This window comes from Elaeis guineensis, chromosome 6 (assembly GCF_000442705.2).
Source record: "Elaeis guineensis isolate ETL-2024a chromosome 6, EG11, whole genome shotgun sequence".
In the NCBI taxonomy this organism is placed as follows: Eukaryota; Viridiplantae; Streptophyta; class Magnoliopsida; order Arecales; family Arecaceae; genus Elaeis; species Elaeis guineensis.
This window is the reverse complement of record NC_025998.2, coordinates 17959549-17982556: the sequence shown is the minus strand read 5'-3', so window position 1 is coordinate 17982556 and position 23008 is coordinate 17959549. Positions and strand designations below refer to the sequence as shown.

The following is a 23008-nucleotide window of genomic DNA, read 5'->3' as shown; positions in this document are numbered from 1 at the left end:
CCCCATAATTATTTACAGGATGCAACAGGATGTTATATATAGGATGTAACAAGAGGTTATAATATTATTATGACGTTCAATTAGTTTTTATAACATTTCGATAATTATTTACAGAATGCAACAAGATATCATAGATGTAATAGGATATCATAATATTATTATCGTCCTGTTAATTTTACGATATCTCGATAATTATTTATAAAATATAATAGGATATCATAATATTATTATGACATCTTGTTGTTTATATAACATCGTGATAATTGTTTGTAGGATACAATAAGATATCATAGGATGTAATAGGATGCCATAATATTATTGTGACATCCTGTTAGTTTTTATGATATCCCGATAATTATTTACAAGATGCAATAAGATGTTATAATATTATTATAATATTTTATTAATTTTTATAATATTTTAATAATTATTTACAGGATGTAATAGGATATTATAATTTTATTATGACGTCCTTTTAGTTTTTATGATATCTCAATAAGTGTTTACGGGATGCAACAGAATATCATAATATTAATATAACGTCATGTTAGTTTTTATGACATCCTGATAATTTTTATAGGATATCATAGGATGCAACAGGATGTCATGATATTATTATGACATTCTATTAATTTTTATGACATTTCGATAATTATTTACAATGCAATAGAATGTCATAGAATGCAATAAGATATCATAATATTATTATGATGTCCTACTAATTTTTATGATATTCTGATAATTATCTATAGAATGCATAGGATGTCATAGAATATAACAGGATGTCATAAAATTATAGAATGCAACATGATGTCATAGGAGCAAAATAGAATAAAAAGAATGAAAGAATATTTTGGTCAGAAAAATTTAAAAAAAAATTAAACTACATCAAAATATTTATTATTTTATTAATTATACTATGTGATGCAATCTGTATATTTTTTTCTCCACCGTAAATGGTACACAGAGAATTACTCAATACAGCTGATAAGAGCGTGAGCGCATGATTGAGCCTCATGCAGTAATCTGGGCATCAACTAGTTGGCAATGGGCCTCACTCAAGCCCAAGATTTACCGCCGCCGTGGGTTTGCCCAAGACGTCGGCAGCTAATTCGGGGTAAAAATTATTAAAAGTAAAACTGAGAGCTTCGGCGCTTTTGTTTTGGGCAAGGGAAAGGCAAAGGGAGCAGCGCAGCGGTAGCGTTAGAGCGACGAACAACGCATAGCTGTCGCGAGATCAAGGCGGAGGGAGCTCGATCTTTTAACGTCTAATCTCTCGATGGTATACACGATCCCGTCTTCTTCCTTTTCCCCCAAAATCCTCTTTTCTGTTTGAATCCGAACGTTTGATCTGCTGCAATTAGGGCTCTGTTTTTTTATATTATTATATCTTAGAGACTGCAGTTGGAATAGCTCACACTCAATTAGATCCAGATATTTGAACCAGTGCGAAACGATTTTTATTCTCTGTACTTGAACAATTTTGGTGGTCAGAAAGAGCAGAGCTGGAAGAAATGGTCTGTGATTCTGATAGTGCTGAACCTGTTCGGTCTTGTTATATAGGGTCGAGGATGATTTCAGCTGACTTGAAAGTCTAGTTTGGGATGTAGAAATTTGGGCACAAGTGATGGGGTAAGGTTTTGTAGATCTTGAAATAAAACGAAAGTACTACTGAATCAAAGTCAACCTTCTTAATGGGAAAATTTTTCTATCTAATTGTTGTTTGAGCAGGGATAGACTTCTGGTACGATATGGTACATGTGTAATGAAATGAATCTGAGATCGTCTGTCTCAAGAACACTCTGCAAATATGGTTGAGCAAGTTTGCTTAACACTGGCGGATAAAAAAAGGCTTGTGCATCTGGCACTTGTATGATGTTGTTGGATTGTGTCGTTTCCTAGTATGCAGTGTGTTTACCTTTTGCGGCAGAGAGGGGAGGGTGATAGATAAATAAACTTTTCCTGTCTCTACATCTATTTAAATAACTTTTTGAGAAAGGAGAAACACTATGAATCTGTTGAATATGGAAGCATATATGATGTGAAATGGTTATTATGTACATTAACATTGCTAGCCATAATACCACCTTTATAGGAACCACTAATATTTGCCACTGAGATGAATTGGTTTCAGCCAAGGTGGAGTTGAAATTAGCCCTAGTTTAGGATTTTTTTTAAAAAAAAGTTTCTATCAATTTCTGCAGTTAACCAGTTCTCATGTTGTCGCTGAATTGATCGAAACCATCATTCGTCCATGCCCTTATAATTTTTTTCTCCCTTTTAGTGTTTGGGATCATTCCTTCATATCCTTTTGGGTATATTTGTGTACTTAGTGTTCGCTCTATATTCTTTTAAGGTATAACTAGTGTAATTTGCTTAGTCTTAACCAGTATCTCATTCAAAGCCTCTGGTAGTCATGTGTTATAACAAGTGCAGGAAGGTAAGGTGTTCATGGTGTATCTGTCTGAGATCTTCATTTTGAATTATATACTTTAGGGATACTCCTCTTTTTTTTTTTTTATTTCTGAGAATGAGAATAAATGTTATAGTATTAGGCTTCCATTCAATTTGTCAAGCAACTGTTGAACCTTAGGTGTATGTACAAAGAAGGATACAATAAATTACATTGTCCCATGTTTTTCTCAGTTTTATCTTAGGACAAAGTTTAAGTAGGCAAGAAAAGGTGAGTAACATAAAGACAATTTTGTCTATGCATTTGCAAAAGTGAAATAAATTTTAAGCTCTAAATTCATTATTTTTTTTTTAAGTGTTCATATTCAAAAATGAATATAAGAAATGCTGGATCTATACCAATGTGTTAAAATGCTTCTGCTACTTGCCCTAAGCTTGTTTTCTAAGTAAGTTATGTATAAAGTTGAAGGAAGATTGTGTCCAAGTAAAACTAAATTAGGAGTGTGTTTTGGACCTTACTTAGTGCAAGAATGTGGAAGGAGCAATTTCAGAACAAATGTAAAGGAGAATACTTGGGAAAGATGTAAAGTACAATCAACAAATCAATCAATGTTGATGTCCAAGGGATATCTATGCATGATCTCTTTGTTATCTTGTATCTAATTGATAGAATGATGGAGAAATATGAGAAGAAATCTTTTGGAGTTCATTGGGGTTAATGAAACATAGAGTTGCGTTTGGATATTATGTGATTGCCACTTGCATTGATGGAGAAAAAATTAATTTGATGATCTTAAGGCATTCAATTTTGTATTAATCAGGGTAAAGGATGGAAAATATGGCCTCTATGTTCTGAACATAAGAATGCTAAGGTTGGTTTGTGGAAGATGGATATGCTTGAACATAAGTTCATTAAAAGAAGTTTTGGAGCTGCACAAGGTAAATGGTGCAAAACCGACTAATATGGTGTGGGCATATGTATTTTAGATGTAAAGTGGTTTTAACAAGCAGTGTTCATTGTATTAAGCGTTAGGAAATATAAAAGAAAAGACCCTACATATCTAGGATGAACATGGATGATAATTGTGAGATTGGATTTGGTGTGAAAGTATTTTCCCTTTAGTAATGATACATGGTAAAGAAGGATTCATATACTATAAATAGTTTGACATCCAGCTTTTTGAGAGGACTATACCTTGTGGATATTAACTTTACAAAATTAGGAGGAACCAGGCATTTTTTGATTCCTTGAAATCTTGGACTATACTTTAAAGATACCAGTTTTACATCAATTTATTACTTGTAGGTGTTAATGGTGGTCTTTGAATGAAAGGAGTCGCAATGTTGTTTTATTTGAAATATTTGTTCGAAATGTTGTATGCGTATGAACAAGCATTGATCGTTTAATCCTGGTCAGACAAGAGTGTTGAACCCTCAACATAGGTATTGTGTGCAATGTTGTCAATATTGGAACTGAGTTGTAAATCGGAAAGGAGGTCGAATCAAATCGGATTGTGGGTCAAATTGCAGATTGTGAGATTCTTTCAGGTTTTTTTCAAAAACTTCACAAATACAAAAAAATGGGGAACTTGAAGAATTGAATCAATTAGTCAAGTAATGAATGAAGAATATAAAATCATACGTATGAGTCTAGGTACCTCCTCCATAAGCCTATATAGCATCCCTAATGAAACAGTCATCATGTCCACTTATTCAAGTTCACTGTCCCTCCAAAGACACAACTCAATTATCATTTTTGGTGGGATATTTAAAGCATAATCCAATTCAACAAATGGTTGTAAAACCAAAAAGATAATTATCTTGCTTTTAACTTCATGGACCATAAAGTTTTATTTTATTTACAACTTCAGATGTTGAAAACCTGATGGAGCTTTCTAATTTTATTTGTTTGAGGATTATTCATGATGAAATAAGCAATTCTAAAATCTATATTTTCAAATAAATGATAGAAAATGGATTTCGGCATTTAATGTGTAAATAACTTGATCAAATTGGATCGTATGGCCCAAGGGATTGTATGATCTATAAGATGAATCTAGATCTTATGATCCTAATTATTGTTATACAAATATGAGATCCAGATATTTTAGGGCATTTTTATCCCGATCATGGATTGAGAGATCTTGTCAACAACGATCATACACCATATCAGGATACAAGCGAATTACTAAACCTTTTTAGGTGGTTATTTTTACCAATGCACTTTCCGTCTGCAACAGCTTCCACTTGAGCATGAAGTCCAAACTGATGTTTTAATATAAACATGTTCATTCAACATGAGCTTTGCAGGAGACTTGGGTCTGCTGGCCCATCTTTCTGCTGCTATTGCATGAGAGTGGTGTCCACTGTTTGTTGAATAATCAATTACTTAGATCAGTGCACACCTTAGCCTGGAGTTTTGTGAAGGAGGTAATCTCAATATGAACATTGGAAGGGCTAGGTTATTTTTTGGAGGTAAGTTAATTATTTTTGAGACTTCTGAACAATCAATAGATAGTCCTACTTATCCACTTCCCTATCGAGAAATAGAGGCCCAATTTGGAGAGCAGAACCATTTAGGAATGTAGCATGCATCAATACCCTTTAACACTCTTTTGAGATTTGAGTGTTCCAACAAATGAGACATTTTACAAGAAACTTGAAAAGCATGATGAATTTCGTTGGGTATATGCTTCCTGTAAAGAGGAAGAGAAAAGCTGCTTGGATGGACAGACAGATTTACCTAAATGAAGACCTGCATCTCTTGATCTTTTGAATTTCTTCCTTCTTTAATCCTATTTTAAAAATTAACATCGTCCTTAACTGTAAATTATTGCATATATGATGCTTCTTCAAATATTAATAATAATACATAGAGATTTATGCAAACTGATTAAGACCTAAGCTAAGCATGGAATGAAACAGATTATTAAAAGAAATAAGATTGAATGCAAAGATTTAGGTCTCTGTTATTGATAGGGTTTTGAAGTCAAAATTTGATTTATTATATTTTAATAGGATGATCCAGAGCTACAAGCCATTAGGCAAAGAAGGATGCAAGAATTGATGGCACAACATGGCATGGTAAGTTAGCCCTTTAATTATAAACGAATACTTTAAAAATTACTTCCTTAAGTCTCTAATATGCACTGATGAATGGCATCTTTTGCATCAGGGTAGTCAGCAAAATGCAGAGCAGCAGAAAGCACAAGAAGATGCCAAAAGGTAGGATTTTCTTTAAATAACTTACCATGTTAATCTTCCAGAATTAACTGTCATTAAATTCTGATTCAGGGAAGCAGAAGAACATAGACAGTTGATGCTTAGTCAGATATTGTCTTCTCAAGCAAGAGAAAGGCGTAAGATCTTGAACTGAAGCTTATATTTTAGGACTAGGACTGCTAAATGTTACTGTAAAAATATATCCTGCAATTATAAGTTTGTGATGTTGCGAGATGTGTCATAAGGGTGTGCATTTGGTCTGGTTCCTTTATGTGGGTAAGTGAAAATTTGTTCTTGTAGAGTTGAGAAAACTCAGGAATTTAGATATTGCATATCAAATTGGCATTGGCACTGATATTGTTCTGGTGCTGGGTACACACTTCAGTGGTGTGCCATGCACTTGGAGGGACTCAGCTCCATGCCATTGAATGATACATTGATGCCATATATGCTGTGCTGACTGGAACTTCAATCCATGCTTATATTCATTATAGTATCTACCGCACGGCAGTGTGCTGTCTTTCCATGATATGCTCATGCTAGCTTTTTGTCCATATAACTGTACCAGACTATGCTTTCTTGGTCAGCTGTCATACAGGTGGAAGTTAACATGATTTCTTAAGGTAGGAGAACCACTTCTTTGCAATGAACAATATGTCTTCCTAATATTTCCACTAGAAGGGGATATTCAACCTCTAGGTCAAAATTCAATTTAGTTTTAATCTCTCACTATTACAAAATGGAAATGCTCATTTTGACATTTAGGTTTGAAAAGGTAAGGTTGTTATGAGGTAGAGGAATTTATTTAAGAATCAAATTTACATTATATACCTATTATTGGCAACATAAAGCTACTTCTTTCGCAGTTTCACTGACATGTTGGAACCGCATGGATGGGGCATGTGTTCTATTAGAAGGATGCCGGTTGAGCAACCCAGAAAGTGACCAAGTTTTTGCTGTTATGAATTTAGTTTACTATAACAGGGTCAAACTTTGAAGCGGAGAAAAATTTAGAGGCTTAAATTATGATAGGAAGGGGTAATTCAGGAGTGGTTCATGATTTCTGTTTTGTGAAATGGAAATGCAGGAGCGAATTGAGTCTCTCATTCTTGATTATTGCATATTAATCAGGAAATAAGGGGTAGAGAGAGAAAAATATTTCCATACTTTAGGTTGCTAAATAGATGCATACACACAAGCATGCAGAAAGGCAATCACAATTTGATATTCATGAAACATGGCAGGTAGTATCACACATGCTTCTGATATTTGTGAGAATGTCGTTTTCACTTTTTCCACAACCCTGTTTTACGTTCATTTTTATGTCATCACAGTATTTCATGGCATGGTACCATGTTTCCCTTTTCTCAGCATTTGTGCTGGGGAGAGTTTGGACTTGGACAATGGCATACCTGTCATATTTCCACACAGAGAGGATAAATAAAAAGAAAGAAAAGATTTCTTTGTTCTTTTCCAAGTTCCGCCAAGCTTTGATGATTAAATACCGCTCTTCTATATATCAACAGTAGCTCGTATTGCTCTGGTAAAACCTGACAAGGCAAGAGGGGTAGAAGATGTGCTTCTTAGAGCTTCTCAAATGGGTCAGATCTCTGAAAAGGTAATGCAGTGAGTCTGAGGAAGGCTGATGTCCACCGTAAAATTTTTGGGGTTATCATTTACTTAATGTTTAAATGTCTTTTGTCATACTGGGCTTGCAGGTATCCGAAGAGAGGCTTATCTCACTGCTTGAGCAGATTAACAACCAAACAAGTAAACAGACAAAAGTTACAGTAAGTAGCTGACCTTGATTTTTTTTTTTTTCCGACTATTTGGCATGATAAAAATTGAGCTATTTAATTTTCCTAAAAGAATAATAATCATAGTAGTTAATAGCACAAACAGTTACTGTGTTTTCTTTGCCTCTATCCATATGTAATAACCATACCTATGAAGTTTGGGACATAATGATTCACTTTTGCTTCACCTCATCAGATTCAAAGGCGGCGGAGTGTTCTTGAGGACGATGATTGAGGTGTCTTCCAACAGTTTCTTGGTGGTTTGAGTATGAGTGTGTGGTTGTAAATGATTCAAGGATCAATGTCTGCCTACAACATTTTTATTGCTTGATGACGGTTCCAGCTACTTTGAGATGAACCTTATAAGGTCGCGTGCTCTTCGAATTTAAGCCCTGAGCTTGTCTTTTGTAACTGCTATTACCTAATGGTATAAAATAACGATGTTAGGATCATCAGTCACGACTTGGGAAGGTTTCTGAAATATGTAAAATTTTTGGCACAAAAGGTGATGATGTGAACATTAGGATATCTGAATTGAGCTGCAAGGGAAGCTTAAATTAGCTGCAGGATCCCATTGGAGACGATTAACATGGTTAATATGAGGGATTAACTGTGTGATAATTAGATCAAAGGCACGCCTAATTAATAGAACATCTCTAGACAACCTCGTTGGGCATCTGCTTGATAAGTATGTTGGGGTTTCCAGATGGTATCGAACCCTGGTATTATTTATTAATGGGTATGTCAAGCTTGTGAATTGTGTAAAACACTCTTCAACATTGTCCTATAGCTTATATCTGAAATCTAAAAAGTAAGGTATGTGATAAATTGACGTGCACGAGGAAGATATGACGTGCCCATGCTAGAATTTTTCAATTTTTTATTAATACATGGTACTCCTGAACTTGCACCTGTAGATTATTATTGGACTATTCATTGGAACACAAGTTCAAATGAGTTGCATCCTGGCACGACCCAATCACACAACCACGATGCTCCTCAAGACGTGTTACGTATTAAAGATTGCTTCATGTAATAGCTGAAGACATTCTGGTGTCCCAAGCCCTTGATGAGATGAAACAACTCGTATATTGTCACGCCTTCGATCCGAGATTGTGAATCGAGAGTTGCGGCAACTGCCGCATACTCATGAAGAACTCTCTCCATAAGCATGCAAGGCATCTCATCACGATATCAATGCATCACAACAAAATAAATTTAAATAATTATTATTCAACTGTAATTCAAGTAATTAAATCAAATGTCTTACATCCAATAAAATTTTTGCTAAAACAATAAAAATATTAGATCTAAGTTCAATGAAGTTGACAATGCTAATCTCGCTTCTAAAAGCTCTGTTCCAATATTTCGTCCCACGCTCGAAATTAATTATCTGAATCTGAAAAATAAAAAGAAAGGTAATGAGCTAGACAGCCCAGTAAGTAATAAGTATCTCTACCAGATATTTCAGATATTATATAATTTTCAAGAATAATGCTGCAAATAAACATAAGAGTATATTTCATGCTGATTTAATACAAATCAAATATTTTCAAATATTCACATATAATATAATTATAAATCCGATTCGATTCAAAACACTCGTAACTCAACAGCCTTGACTATGACCAACGTTTAACCCCCATTGGCGGGGTCCACAGAATACCAGCGTACAACCCCCACTGGCAGGGTCCACAAATACCAGCGCACAACCCCCACTGGCAGGGTCCACAAACACCAGCGCACAACCCCCACTGGCAGGGTCCACTAAGTACCAACATATAATCCCCATTGGCGGAGCCCACTGAAACATAGTTAGGCTGAGAGCATAAATCCGATCCGTATCAAAACACTTTGTATCATAATATATCATAATTTTTCACTGAACATGTGCATAAATCGACGTACCATAATATTTCAAAAGCACTTTTCTTTACAAAACATAATTTCATAATTCATGCATAATTTTAAAGAATAATTATTTATTTTCAGAATAAAAATGGAATATCTCGAGAAGATGATTCATTACTTACCTTTCACGGAGCACTGAATGAACGGATCGACTAACTTCTAGGAGATTCTTCCGTACCTATTATCCAAAATTATATTTTTACATTAATTTTAATTCAAAATTAAATCTAACAAATCCCAAAATCAAAATCTCGCTTAAAATCAGACTCGTCTCTAAACTCGATCAGAATCATCAGATGAAGCCTTCCACTTCGCTAATCCTAGAGGAATACTTTAGAGAGAGAGAAATCTATCAAGAGAGAGAAACAATCTAGAGAGAGAAAATTCTAGAGAGAGAAAGTAGAGAGAGAAAGTCCAATTTCAGAGAGAGAAAGTCAGGGTTCAGACTGAAAGAAGAGAAAGAGGAGAGAAACTCTCTCTCTCATCATTTTCAATTTTTTTAATTTATTTATTTATTTATTTACTTACTTATATATATATATATAAATATATATATATATTTATTTATTTATTTTTATTATTATTTTTCTTTTCTTTTCTTTTCTTTTTCTTCTTTTCTTTTTCTTTCTCTTTTCTTTTTCTCTTTTTCCTTCTTTCTCTTTTCTTTTTCTTCTTTTTCTTTTTCTTCTTTTTCTTGGTTCTTCCCGTGCCAGAACAGGGGACCGGCATCCTCCGGCCTTGACCGGCCGTTGGGGCCATGGCCGCCGCGGCGGAGGCCGGCGGCAGACGGGGGCCACTCTCCCGATCACGGAGGAGCGTGGCCGGCGATCGATTCCGATCGCCGGCGCCGGAAAATTCAAGGAAAAGAGACCCAAAAACAGAGTCTCTTTCCCGACTGTAGATCGGCGACACTCGTCACCGGCAGCCTCAATCAAAACTACGAAAAGAAAGGGAAGGAAGAGAGGAAGGAAAGGAAAGCTCACCCCCGGCCTCCGATGACCTCACCGGCGAGAAATCACGGCGAGAAACCAACAGTGCCCGCGGCTCTACTTCGGGAAAATCGGAGAGAAAGAAAGGAAGAAGAGGCCGATGATCGATCTCAAGAGAGAGGGGAGACCTTCTTATAGAGGGTCCTAGGATTTCGAGAGATCCTAGGACTCCTAATAGGCTTGGGTCTCGCCGGAGAAGAAGACTCCTACTGGGAGTCTTCTTCCCGATTTTTACTCTGTTTTTTTTTTTTTTCGTTTTGGGCTTTGGTCTGCTGGGCTTGGTTGGGTTGGGTTTTGGGCTATCACATTCTTCACCCCTAAAAAGAAATTTCGTCCTCGAAATTTTTCATACCTATCACCATTGTATTGGAAGCTTGTGCATTCTGTAGAGTAAGCGCATTCATTCTTCCCTGATTTTTTAGGAATCTGTCCACCACCCTTATGTTGTCCTTCATAAGTTCTTTGGTCAACTTGATTTTCAGTATTTAGCGGGCAGCTAGCAATTTTATGATCCTTCTGACCACATTTGAAGCAAGCACCTGTATTCCAATAGCAATCCTTGTCTGCATGATTTTTTTTTTTTTTGCCACATCTGGAGCACTGCTTACCATCAATCTGTTGAATCTTATTATCTATTGCTCTCTTAACTGAACTTTTGATGTTTTTATTATTATGATGCTCATACTTTAACGTCCCAATATTCCTAATGTTTACCCATCTACACTCATACTATGTCAAATTCTATGTGTCATAATTTATCCACTTATGCTCTGATACCATATTAATTGTCACGCCCCCGACCCGAGATTGTGAATCGAGGGTCGCGGCAACCGCCGCATACTCATGAAGAACTCTCTCCATAAGCATGCAAGGCATCTCATCACGATATCAATGCATCACAGCGGAATAAATTCAAATAATTATTATTCAACTATAATTCAAGTAATTAAATCAAATGTCTTACATCCAATAAAATTTTTGCTAAAACAATAAAAACATTAGATCTAAGTTCAATGAAGTTGACAATGCTAATCTCGCTTCTAAAAGCTCTGTCCCAATATTTCGTCCCACGCTCGAAATTAATTATCTGAATCTGAAAAATAAAAAGAAAGGTAATGAGCTAGACAGTCCAGTAAGTAACAAGTATCTCTACCAGATATTTCAGATATTATATAATTTTCAAGAATAATGCTGCAAATAAACATAAGAGTATATTTCATGCTGATTTAATACAAATCAAATATTTTCAAATATTCACATATAATATAATTATAAATCCGATTCGATTCAAAACACTCGTAACTCAACAGTCTTGACTATGACCAACGTTTAACCCCCATTGGCGGGGTCCACAGAATACCAGCGCACAACCCCCACTGGCAGGGTCCACAAATACCAGCGCACAACCCCCACTGACAGGGTCCACAAACACCAGCGCACAACCCCTACTGGCAGGGTCCACTGAGTACCAACGTATAATCCCCATTGGCGGGCCCACTGAAACATAGTTAGGCTGAGAGCATAAATCCGATCCGTATCAAAACACTTTGTATCATAATATATTATAATTTTTCACTGAACATGTGCATAAATCAACGTACCATAATATTTCAAAAGTACTTTTCTTTACAAAACATAATTTCATAATTCATGCATAATTTCAAAGAATAATTATTTATTTTCAGAATAAAAATGGAATATCTCGAGAAGATGATTCATTACTTACCTTTCACGGAGCACTGAATGAACGGATCGACTAACTTCTAGAAGATTCTTCCGTGCCTATTATCCAAAATTATATTTTTACATTAATTTTAATTCAAAATTAAATCTAACAAATCCCAAAATCAAAATCTCGCTTAAAATCAGACTCGTCTCTAAACTCGATCAGAATCATCAGATGAAGCCTTCCACTTCGCTAATCCTAGAGGAATACTTTAGAGAGAGAGAAATCCATCAAGAGAGAGAAACAATCTAGAGAGAGAAAATTCTAAAGAGAGAAAGTCCAATTCCAGAGAGAGAAAGTCAGGGTTCAGACTGAAAGAAGAGAGAGAGGAGAGAAACTCTCTCTCTCTCATCATTTTCAATTTTTTTTAATTTATTTATTTATTTATTTACTTATATATATATATATTTATTTATTTATTTATTTTTATTATTATTATTTTTTTCTTTTCTTTTCTTTCTTTTCTTTTTCTTCTTTTCTTTTTCTTTCCCTTTTCTTTTTCTCTTTTCCTTCTTTCTCTTTTCTTTTCTTCTTTTTCTTTTTCTTCTTTTCTTTCTCTTTTCTTTTCTCTTTTTCCTTCTTTCTCTTTTCTTTTTCTTCTTTTTCTTTTTCTTCTTTTTCTTCTTTTCTTCTTTTTCTTGGTTCTTCCCGTGCCGGAACAGGAGACCGGCATCCTCCGACCTTGACCGACCGTTCGGGCCATGGCCGCCGCGGCGGAGGCCGGCGGCAGACGGGGGCCACTCCCCCGGTCACGGAGGAGCGTGGCCGGCGATCGATTCCGATCGCCGGCGCCGGAAAATTCAAGGAAAAGAGACCCAAAAGCAGAGTCTCTTTCCCGACTGTAGATCGGCGACACTCGTCGCCGGCAGCCTCAATCAAAACTACGAAAAGAAAGGGAAAGAAGAGAGGAAGGAAAGGAAAGCTCACCCTCGGCCTCCGGTGACCTCACCGGCGAGAAACCAACAGTGCCGGCGGCTCTACTTCGAAAAAATCGGAGAGAAAGAGAGGGAGAAGAGGCCGATGATCGATCTCAAGAGAGAGGGGAGACCTTCTTATAGAGGGTCCTAGGATTTCGAGAGATCCTAGGACTCCTAATAAGCTTGGGTCTCGTCGGAGAAGAAGATTCCTACCGGGAGTCTTCTTCCCGGTTTTTACTCTGTTTTTTTTTTTTTTTTTTTGCATTTTGGGCTTTGGTCTGCTGGGCTGGGCTTGGTTGGGTTGGATTTTGGACTATCACACATATTGTAGTGTATGAAATCTTGCAGCGCAGAGTCTTTGATGCCAGGAGAAATCAGGATACTGCTTGGAGTAAGGGAGGAATTCTGGAGTGCCCAAAAGTACTGTCTTACCCCAAAAAAAAAAAAAAGAAAAGAAAGGACTGTCACTCTCCGTTTCTCAAAATGCACTTCTATAATGAGTCAGCTAGGTCGATACACCAACCCAATCAAATATGAGCACCTGCTCTCCACAGCGAGTCAGCTATTCCAATATACCAATCCAATCAAATGCGAGCACCGTGTCACGTATTCACAGCTCAAAAAACTTAAACAATTGGATGGAGGGCTGGCCCAAGCATAGGCTTGGACACTGGGCCGTGCCTGGCCCGATCTAGTCCAAGTCCATCGGGTCAAGATCCAAACAGGGCTGCCGGGCACGGCCTGTTAACCCCGAATCTCGGCCTGGCACGGCCCTAAGCCCGATATCTGGCGGGCCGTGCCCTGTCGGACACACGGACCTGATGGGCAGCTTTTTTATTTATTTTTTGTTTTTAAAAAAATCAGTTCAAACAGATCGTGCTGGCACAGCCCATTTAGCACCGTTAAGGACCATGTCTGGTACGGTCCGTTTAATGCCGTTACAGGTCGGGCTCGACCAATAACGGCTAAATCATTTTTTTTATTTTTTTAGATTGATAATGACTATTTTTGAAAAAAATGATCATTTTAACCCCTCCACAGCCAAAAAACAGCTAGATTGAGGGATATTTTGGAAAAATAAAAATTTTGGGACTCTTATAAACAGGACCCTCCTCTTTCATTCTCACCGCACCAATTCATCAAACTAATTCTCTCCCTCTCTAATCTCTTTATTCTTATTTATTCTCTCTTTTAGCAATTCTTCTCTTTTTCATTCAATATTTAGTAAGTAACAATTATAGTTTAGCAATTTAAAAATTATATAAGAGAAGGAAGCGTCCCTCTTTTGGAGGTCAGGGTTCAAGAGGCAGCTCTTCGATTACTCCGCTCTGTTCTCTTTGGCTCTACTCTAATCTACCTCTTTAGCCCCACAAATCCGGCTGTCCGACTATCTGACTCTCCGGCGGTCCAGCTCTCCTCTTTCGGCTCTCCAACTCTTCACTCTACCTCTTCTTCTTCGGCTCTACTCAAATTTCTTATACTGGTTATGGGTTAGTTTTTATTCTTTTGCATTTACTCTATTTAGATGGTAACTTATGATGATGAGAGTATTACCGTCATGCATGTCGGTATTTTCTCTATTTCTGAGAAGAAACTCTTCCTACTCCCTCTGAAGCTCCTTCTGTTGAAGCTAGATCTTTTTTCCGTAAGAAGACTAGTGCTATATGAAATAATTTTGATAGAGTTTTAATTGATGAAGTCTAAAAGGCAAAATATAAAAAATATGTCAAATTATATAGTTATGCCAGTATTGGAAGAACTGGCTATTTGAAGAGACATCAAGAGTCTCATAGGATAAGTGATTCTCGTCTTCAAAGCATCCTTAATATACAAAAGGGTATCCTTATAGGAACTTTTGCTTATAATTATGAAAATTAAAAAAAAATACTTGTAAAATAGATAGTTAGGGATGAATTACTTTTTAGCTTATGTGAATCTTTTAAATTTGAAAATATGTTCAATTAGTCTTACAATCTATTTACAGAAGAATTAGTAGATGTATATTTCGAAGAGTAGCTATGACTAATTACTTAGCAATGAAGGATAATTTGATCGGAACTCTTTCTGTCTTAAATACAAAAGTATCATTAACTTCTGATATATGGACTGCATCTGTAGGTAGTATGTCTTTTATTTCTGCCATTGGTCATTATATAGGCAATGATTGATAATTAAATAAGTATATTCTTGCTTTTTATTATTTTGATTATCACTATTCTGGTTAATAAATTTTTAATACTATTTATCAAACTGCAGCTACATATGGTATTAGTAACAAAATTATATCTATTATATTTGATAATACATCTAATAATAATATAGCTGTCTAATTATTGAAAGACTTTTTTCATCCCATTCTTCATAAAAAATTATCTCATATTAGATATGCATGTCACATTTTGAATCTTTTTGTTTAAGCTGAAATGGACATGGTTCAAGATATAATTACAAAAATTAGGAATACAGTATCTTTTATTCATGCTTCAAGAGTACGAATACAAGAATTTAAATAATTATGTCTAAATCACAGTAAATGTTTCAAAAAATTTAAACTTGATATAGTTATCCATTGGAACTCTATATATATAATGATTCATGATACATATCCATATAAAAATTTATTAAATACATATATAAATGATCATGGATTAGGCTTTATTTTGATTGAAATGATTGGAAAAAAGAAAAAATTTAAAAGATTTTTTAGTTAGTTTTTATAATGCTACAAATATTCTTTCTAGTGTTTATTTTTCAACTTCTTATGTATTTTTTCAATAAGCATATATAATTTATGGTCAATTTGCACAATATAGGTATGATAATATTTTAATACCTATTATTTATAAAATAAAAAATACATGGAATCAGTATTGGGACATGGTATGTCCCATGTATAACTTAGTTAATATATTTAATCTATAGATCAAATTAAGTGGCGTACATATTTTACTTGATGAAATTGATAAATATATGAATTATGATTTCGAAGCATCTAAAGCTAAGATAACTCAACTATTTTATGATATTTTTATATTATATGATGAAAAGATTCGAGGATCTAGACAGTCCCTATCATTTTCACAACCCACTTCTAGTACCTCTCGTTCATCATCTATTTTCTCTTTCCTTGCACGTAGGATACATTCACATGCATCTTCTTCATCTACATCTTCTTCATCTTTAAGCAATGAATTAGAATTTTATTTACGAAATAAAATCTTTTTGTATTAAATGAAAACTAAATAGAAAAGTTTGATGTATTGGCCTAATAGAAAAGTGTAAAAAATTAATATCTTGTTATGTCTGCAATTGTATGTAATATTTTAGCTGTGCCGATGTCTACAGTAGCATCAAAATCAGCTTTTAGTATAGGTCAGCACGTTCTGAATAAAAAGAAGAGCAGAATGATGGACGAGACAATTGAGATGCTGCTCTACTTCAAAGATTGGTTAGATGCGGAGGCAAGACTTCTGGACAAAGCAGGACGTGATAATAAATCTGATGATGAGGACAACATAAACACAACAGACAATTAGTAAGATTTGTTTTTAATTCTTAATTTTTTAAAATTATATATTTTTACTTTTTATTTATTGAGGTGACTCATCTCTACTCTTTTCTCTCTCGCTCATTGTATTTTGGAGGTCAGACCTAGTCCCCCTCTCTCTTTTGTATAATTTTGATTTATATTAATAAACTGGTAGGGATCCATGCCAAACCCTCCACCATTATAAGGTGATTTTTATTTTTACAAAAAAAAAATTCAATATCTCCAATCTTTATTTTATTTATCTCCCAACCTGTTTTATTTTATAAAAATTATTTTTTAAAATAAAAACTTTAAAAACGTGCTGTGTCAAATGGGTCATGCCAAGGCCCTATGGGCTGGCACGTGGGCTGTGCCAGGCCTAGGCCGCGGGCCACTAAACCCCCGGCCCAGTGCATGGGCGGCTACAGTACTTGGCAAGCCGTGCCAGGCACTGCCCAATTCGTATCGGGCCAGGCCGGCCCATGGGCGGTCCGGTCTAATGCCCAACTCTACCAAGCATTAACGCACAGGATAACCCTTTATCCGTCAATATAGAACTATTATAATCTCCCTCATCCAATCTCCTAAAACCATCATAAAAATAAGCCTTTACTAGAGAAATATTAAACCCTACACCTAAGGCTGAAAACACATCAGGCTGGGTCAGGCCACACTCCTATTCGAGCTCAGTCAGAAATATTTTTTCAGACTTCAGGCCAAACTTAGGCCTTAAAATATTTTAAATTTAAGGCCCCAGCCCAAGCCCAAGCCAGGCCCGAAATTAATCAAGCCAGCCCAAGCCCAATCTGAATCTGGGTGAGTGAAATATTATGGTCCCATGGTCAAGTGCCACTATTGTAATTTCCCCCAAACCTAGGTTTATTTTCATTCCCATTCCATTTTAAATCACTTTGCCATCCCACCCTTCTCCCTGCTGCATTTCTTCTCCTCTCCAAACACTTCCCAAAATCTTCACTTTTGACAGAAAAAATTTTTAGAGAGAGAAAGTACAAAGCATATAAAGCCAAGAGAGCGAGATACCACCAATGGCGATGTGAAGAAGCTCTCCTTTCCTCTTCTTCCTCCTCCTCGCCACCTCCATCACCCGGCTCGCCACCACCTCCAAGGCGATCTCCTCTGCAACCACCGATGGGGCGACGGAGCTGGGGTGGATCCTTGAGTGGACGGCGTGCCAGGAGATGATCGTGGAGTCCCTTGCTGGCAAGGAGTTCAAGCTTGACTCAGAGATCAACCATCGGATTCTAGCCACATCGCGCTACATCAGCTATGACGCATTGAGATGCGACAACACCCTAATGTTGGTGATGGCCAATAGGAGAAGACAAAAGACCAACATTGGTGATGGCCGATTGAGGAAGACAGAAAACCAAACTGATACGAACTAGGGGCTAGGGCACCCGAATACAGAACAAATTGATAGAAATTTAGGCTCAGATCAAGCCAAAGATATATATAAGCCCGTTCTGAAAGACAAATGGACCTTACATTTAGACCGAAGCCCAGCCTAAACTGTTTTAGATCTAGTCTGAAGCCTGATCTAAAGTTGACCTGGCCCAATAGATCTCGAACCAATTCGAACCCAATTCCAACCCTACCTCCACCACGTACACTATGTCAGCAAAGCACTATAAGAATAAGAAATTATTGGTTAGAACAGTTCTACCACGTACACCCATATCATCTAACAACAAACCAACACATTATTCAAGAAATAAACTTTTTTCCATTCAAAATGGTAAAAGTTATCAGTTGACCCATCATGATTAACAGTAGATTTTTTTTTTCATTTAAAATTTTCTAAAAAATTTAAATAATAGTACATTTTTTTTTCGATAATAAATGATATGCTGGTTTGTTATTGAATGGTATAAATTACATGTGATAGAACCATTCTAACTAATAATTTCTCCACAAAAACAATCCAAAATAAACAAAGGCAATCCAAGAGAAGCCTCATGATGAATAGATTCTACAGGAATAGGAAATTTGATTGGTATGGTGCACTGCTAAATATAGGGTATAATTTCTCCTTCTTGAGAAGGTGAAGCCACCTATGGTGTGGTTGAAAGCTTTGTATAAGGGGAAAGGCTAATCCTGCGGAGGCACTCCACAAGCTGCACGAGCTTTGAACAAGGCAAAATCCACAAGTCTATTACAAACACCTGGATCATTTTCATTGCAACATCACACTCCAAAAGTTGCATATTATGAAGTATTTATTTGTGGTACTTCATCATAGGGGCGCACACATAATTACAACTCTCATACTTCACACAGATACCTGATGCATGACCAAGTTCACATGACACGGAATTCACAGAGCACCCACAAGGATACCCCAAACACCACCAAGTCACAATGTTGACATCATTAAGCAGGCTTAACTGGGTGAAAAAGTCCCAGAAGAAAGACTCAAGGAGACAGCAAGTAAGCACCCATCCAAGAGCGGAAGCGAGACCAAGCCAAATCTACAGCTGCAGGGTTCTCATCATGCATTCCCATTGCCTTCCTCCTCTTGATGCCATCAGGTGATGTGTTCATAAAGGCATGAGCACAGCCAGGATAGACATGAACCTCATATGGAACTCCAGAGGACTTCAGCTTTTTCTCTAAGGATTTTGCTGCCTGAAAATTAAATCATGGATTAACCTATGTCCAGTGTTCAGATAATTTTTATGTGTTAACAATAGAAACAATTTTCTAATATTCACAAAATCAGCCAACAATAACCAGCAAAGCATGGTTGATGCTACAAGCATGGCTATCTGACACACAGAAAATGAACAAGGATCAGAATAATGTACAAGCTGAAAAGAGGGAAAAAGGTACATCAGAACAATGCCTCAGGTCATCAAATATAATTCTTATCCTGATAAAACATTTTCTATAAAATATTTTTCTTCTAGCAAAGTGAAAATAAGCCATGCCCTAATTAGTTCCAAACAAATGATGCTACCATCTAATTTATACCATGGTTGCTGATCACTTTATAACATCCAAAATGCACTTTAAAATGTTAAACCTAACTAATTTTTTGTTAGCACTGAATTTTCAACCATAATGAGCTCTAACAGTCATTAAAACTAGTAGACCAAAAGAAGCCACCATAAAGATCTTAAATTATAAGTTTTAGTGAATGCACACAAAGAATTGCCAAACATTAGGCCTAAGGCAGATAACAGAGAGCTGGAGGAACAGTGGGCATGGCAAATCCAAGGTTGAAGTCTAATAGTTCATGAATGCTCATTCTTGTTTACCACATGTAAGTTTTCTACATGGATGTAAATTAGAGGTTAAACATATAAAAATCTATCATCAGCCCTAGAAAATGAAAAGCATGCCTACATTTAAAGTGTGATACGGTGCTTGCTTTATTCAGGTTATCCTTCATTCAGAGATAAATTGTTTAGAATATAAATATAGTGCATAAATGTTAGTGTATGAGTATGTCCTATGCTGTCTCCATTTTCACTGGGAGCATCAGTATCTGAATCTCTTACTGCACCTCTATCTTATAAACCTAAATGTTTCATTCTCCTGACTGCTTTAATTTTTATCAATATGGAAGAACATAAACTTGAGTTGACCCAATTCTGACCATATGAGGAAATGATCATAATGCAGGACCACAAAAAGATATTAATGTTGATTAAATTTATCTGTTAAAATCTCCTAAATGTCATTAAGTTTATTCATAAGGGTATAAAATATGGTTCATCGTCAGAATCAATGTTCATATTTACTTGTGCTATAAGAAAATTAAATGAAGTTAATCAGATGACACTATGTAGAATGAATGTAAAGTTTCTTCCAATGATTCAGTTAAAAGAACATAGTTGTTCATCAGCTAAAGAAAGCACAAATTTGTAACTCAAAAACAGACATATAAAAACTGAAGTAGGTGAAAGAGGACAATACACTGATGTCAGAAAATCCAACATAGTCATCGAGCTCCCCAAAGTGAGCCTGCACTGGAGCCTTTGCTTGAGATGGGTCAGCGAGTTCTGATGACGGAACTCCATAGAAGGCAACAACAGCTTCGACTTCAGGGACCAGAACTGCACTTGCAATGGATAAAGCACCCCCCATACAAAATCCAGTAACACCAACCTATGCAACAGAAGAAATGGTCAGCCAAGAATGAAGAAAACCTCAACTAGATCCAATTTAAAGTGAGAACTATTCATTTTCCTTCTTATAGTTTCAGGTGTAAATTTCTCTTCACATTTCTATCCAAACCAACAAATAGAAAGAGAAGTGACACAGATCATTGATGCATTACATAAAACAAGAACATAATTTGCATTGTCTATTGCATACTAATTACACATATATAGTTGATAATTGAGCATCTTGCTTTAGCATCTTACATTGGTTTGTCAACATGTCCAATTACTAAAGTCCCTTACTAAGGACATTGAGAATTGCCTGTCCGGATAGTATGAATGGTAATATTAATTCTTAAAATAACAAATGTGGATTGTGATTCCCCACATTCATTGAAGGGGAGTTTGGATAAAAATACAAGAAATATACACAGAAAATTGAGATTTCAGTATCAAAACTGGGACCAATGATTTTCTTTATCGCATAGTATTTCTATTAATTACTTGGACTCCTTATTTGCACTCTTTTTTTCTTTTTCTTTTTTTTTTGGAGGGGGTTACTTGGTCTCCAATCACTAGAGAGCATGAATATATGTACATGCCATGGAATTGCTGGACTGGGAAAAATGAGACAATTGACCTTTCAAACAAAATCATACATTGTCAAAGACGCATGAAGTCAAGAGATGCAACCAAAGCCTTATACATCTGAAATTTTTTCAAGAATACTTTCCTTCCCCGATTGAGGCTTCAATCCTATTAATGCAAAATAAATGACACCATTTGGAATTTAGCATCCACGCTGTCCATCATAATCTACACATCTTAAAAACACATAGCAACCAAAATTCTGTTGGTCTAAGTCCTCCTAAACGAGAAATCTTATCAAAAAATGAAACCATCAAAGTTTCCTACCTTTGTTCAGGTTGATAACTTCCAAAACACATACACAAATTTAGCTCTTACAACCAAAACCATCGAATCATTAGACCAAAAGAGATGTTCGGTGCACTCACCTTCGATGAACCATTTGCCTTAAGCCAATTAACTGAAGCACGTATGTCCTTGACAGCACCCTGCCAGTCCAGATCATTCATCAAATGTTGCGCCTCGGCAACATCCAAACCAACCTTTCCACGATACAGACTGACACAAGATGAAAGCAAGGAAATTTATCAAGATTAGGTGATAGAAAGTTGATATAAATTCGCACTGTTGTCAAAAATGAAGAAGACAAACTATGGACTGGAAGAATGCCAACAAGGTTGCCTTGAAATAAATCAAGAAGCTATTTCACTGTTTGTCATGCCTGAAGGCTTTTGTCGCTAAACAAATAAGCAATCAATTGGAATCGATATCATACTCTGGAATTAAAGCTCTAAAACCTGAATCCATTCGAGCGATGTGTAAAGCATGGTTCTTGACCTCAAAATCAACTCCCCACCACTCCTGCAACACCACTATTCCCGGCGCATTTTCTTTGCCAACTACATACGCATCAAATGTCTGCGGATTTATACATAAAAATTAACAAAAAATTGCAAATTTCGTTAGAATTTCCTCGCAGGCTCCCATTCGAAAGTGGGGTTCTCGAGCGGGACTCCGCACGCGACAAATAGAAGAAGAAGGGAGTTTTTTATAAAAAAAAAGGAAAGGGGGAGGCAGACTTACAGTGCCATCCCGTTGGATCTGGATCTTCCGAAAGGCGTCGGAAGGGGCGGTGGCGGCGGCGGCCATCGAGCGGACGGTCGGCCGGAGGGTGGAGACGCGGCGGCGGGCGAGGTGGGGGAGGGTTCTCACTCTCAGCAGCAATGACAGGGCTGCCATCTTCGTCTCTCCTTTCTCACGAGTTTATACAAACAAACCGACGTCCCCGCCAGTCGGGTGGACGGGTATCCACTCGCTCTCGGACCAACCATTTTCCGGAATATTCCGCTTCCTTCCCTCGGTTCTACGCCAGCACCCGATACCCGACCAAACTACGACCTCAGACCTGCGGTGGGTCCTGGGAACCGCGCAGGGTTCGGCGCGTGCTCGGATCGATGCCACGTAGCTTATCCCCCAAAAATCTAGGGCTCTCGCTCCATCTTTCCGTACTTAGCTGGTACCTTGCATGTTTGGCTACTGAAAGCGACATTCTTGATTTCTCGGATGAAGGGAAACTTAAATAATTTGTGTTCTTGCCTATAACATTCCAAATGTAGAGCATTCCCTCACTCATTTTTTTTTTTAAATAAATGGACGTTTGTCTACCTTCATTATAATTACTTGAGTCCCAAAAATTTGAAGGTACACCATCCATGATTCCAACTCGGTTCTTTGATTGCCAAGCAAAAAATGTGGCCACACTGTAATTACTTTTTTGTTTTTTCTGATAAA

General features: G+C 36.6%; 2 protein-coding genes across 2 annotated transcripts; one reads left to right on the top strand and one right to left on the bottom strand.

Annotated features, from left to right (window-relative positions):
- Positions 1 to 1125: 1125 nt before the first annotated feature.
- Positions 1126 to 7882, top strand: LOC105047039 (uncharacterized). Its single transcript, XM_010925823.4, has 7 exons — positions 1126 to 1282; positions 5431 to 5496; positions 5588 to 5637; positions 5707 to 5771; positions 7161 to 7252; positions 7353 to 7424; positions 7627 to 7882. Exons 1-7 carry the CDS (start codon positions 1280 to 1282, stop codon positions 7663 to 7665), a joined length of 387 nt encoding a protein of 128 aa, XP_010924125.1. The 5' UTR covers positions 1126 to 1279; the 3' UTR covers positions 7666 to 7882.
- Positions 7883 to 18673: 10791 nt separating this feature from the next.
- On the bottom strand, positions 18674 to 22561 carry LOC140858507 (uncharacterized). The gene is made up of 5 exons (XM_073259290.1): positions 22301 to 22561; positions 21993 to 22135; positions 21646 to 21775; positions 20442 to 20633; positions 18674 to 19148 (listed from the first exon to the last, which is right to left on the bottom strand). Exons 1-5 carry the CDS (start codon positions 22454 to 22456, stop codon positions 18936 to 18938), a joined length of 834 nt encoding a protein of 277 aa, XP_073115391.1. The 5' UTR covers positions 22457 to 22561; the 3' UTR covers positions 18674 to 18935.
- Positions 22562 to 23008: the final 447 nt, after the last annotated feature.

Coding starts and splice junctions, on each gene's coding strand:
- LOC105047039 (XM_010925823.4), top strand. Junction 5,638..5,706: donor GCACAAGAAGATGCCAAAAG/GTAGGATTTTCT, acceptor ATTCTGATTCAG/GGAAGCAGAAGAACATAGAC. Junction 5,772..7,160: donor TTCTCAAGCAAGAGAAAGGC/GTAAGATCTTGA, acceptor ATATATCAACAG/TAGCTCGTATTGCTCTGGTA.
- LOC140858507 (XM_073259290.1), bottom strand. CDS start 22,456: ATGGCAGCCCTGTCATTGCTGCTGAGAGTGAGAACCCTCCCCCACCTC. Junction 22,136..22,300: donor AGATCCAACGGGATGGCACT/GTAAGTCTGCCT, acceptor ATAAATCCGCAG/ACATTTGATGCGTATGTAGT. Junction 19,149..20,441: donor TTGGATTTTCTGACATCAGT/GTATTGTCCTCT, acceptor TTTAATTTTCAG/GCAGCAAAATCCTTAGAGAA.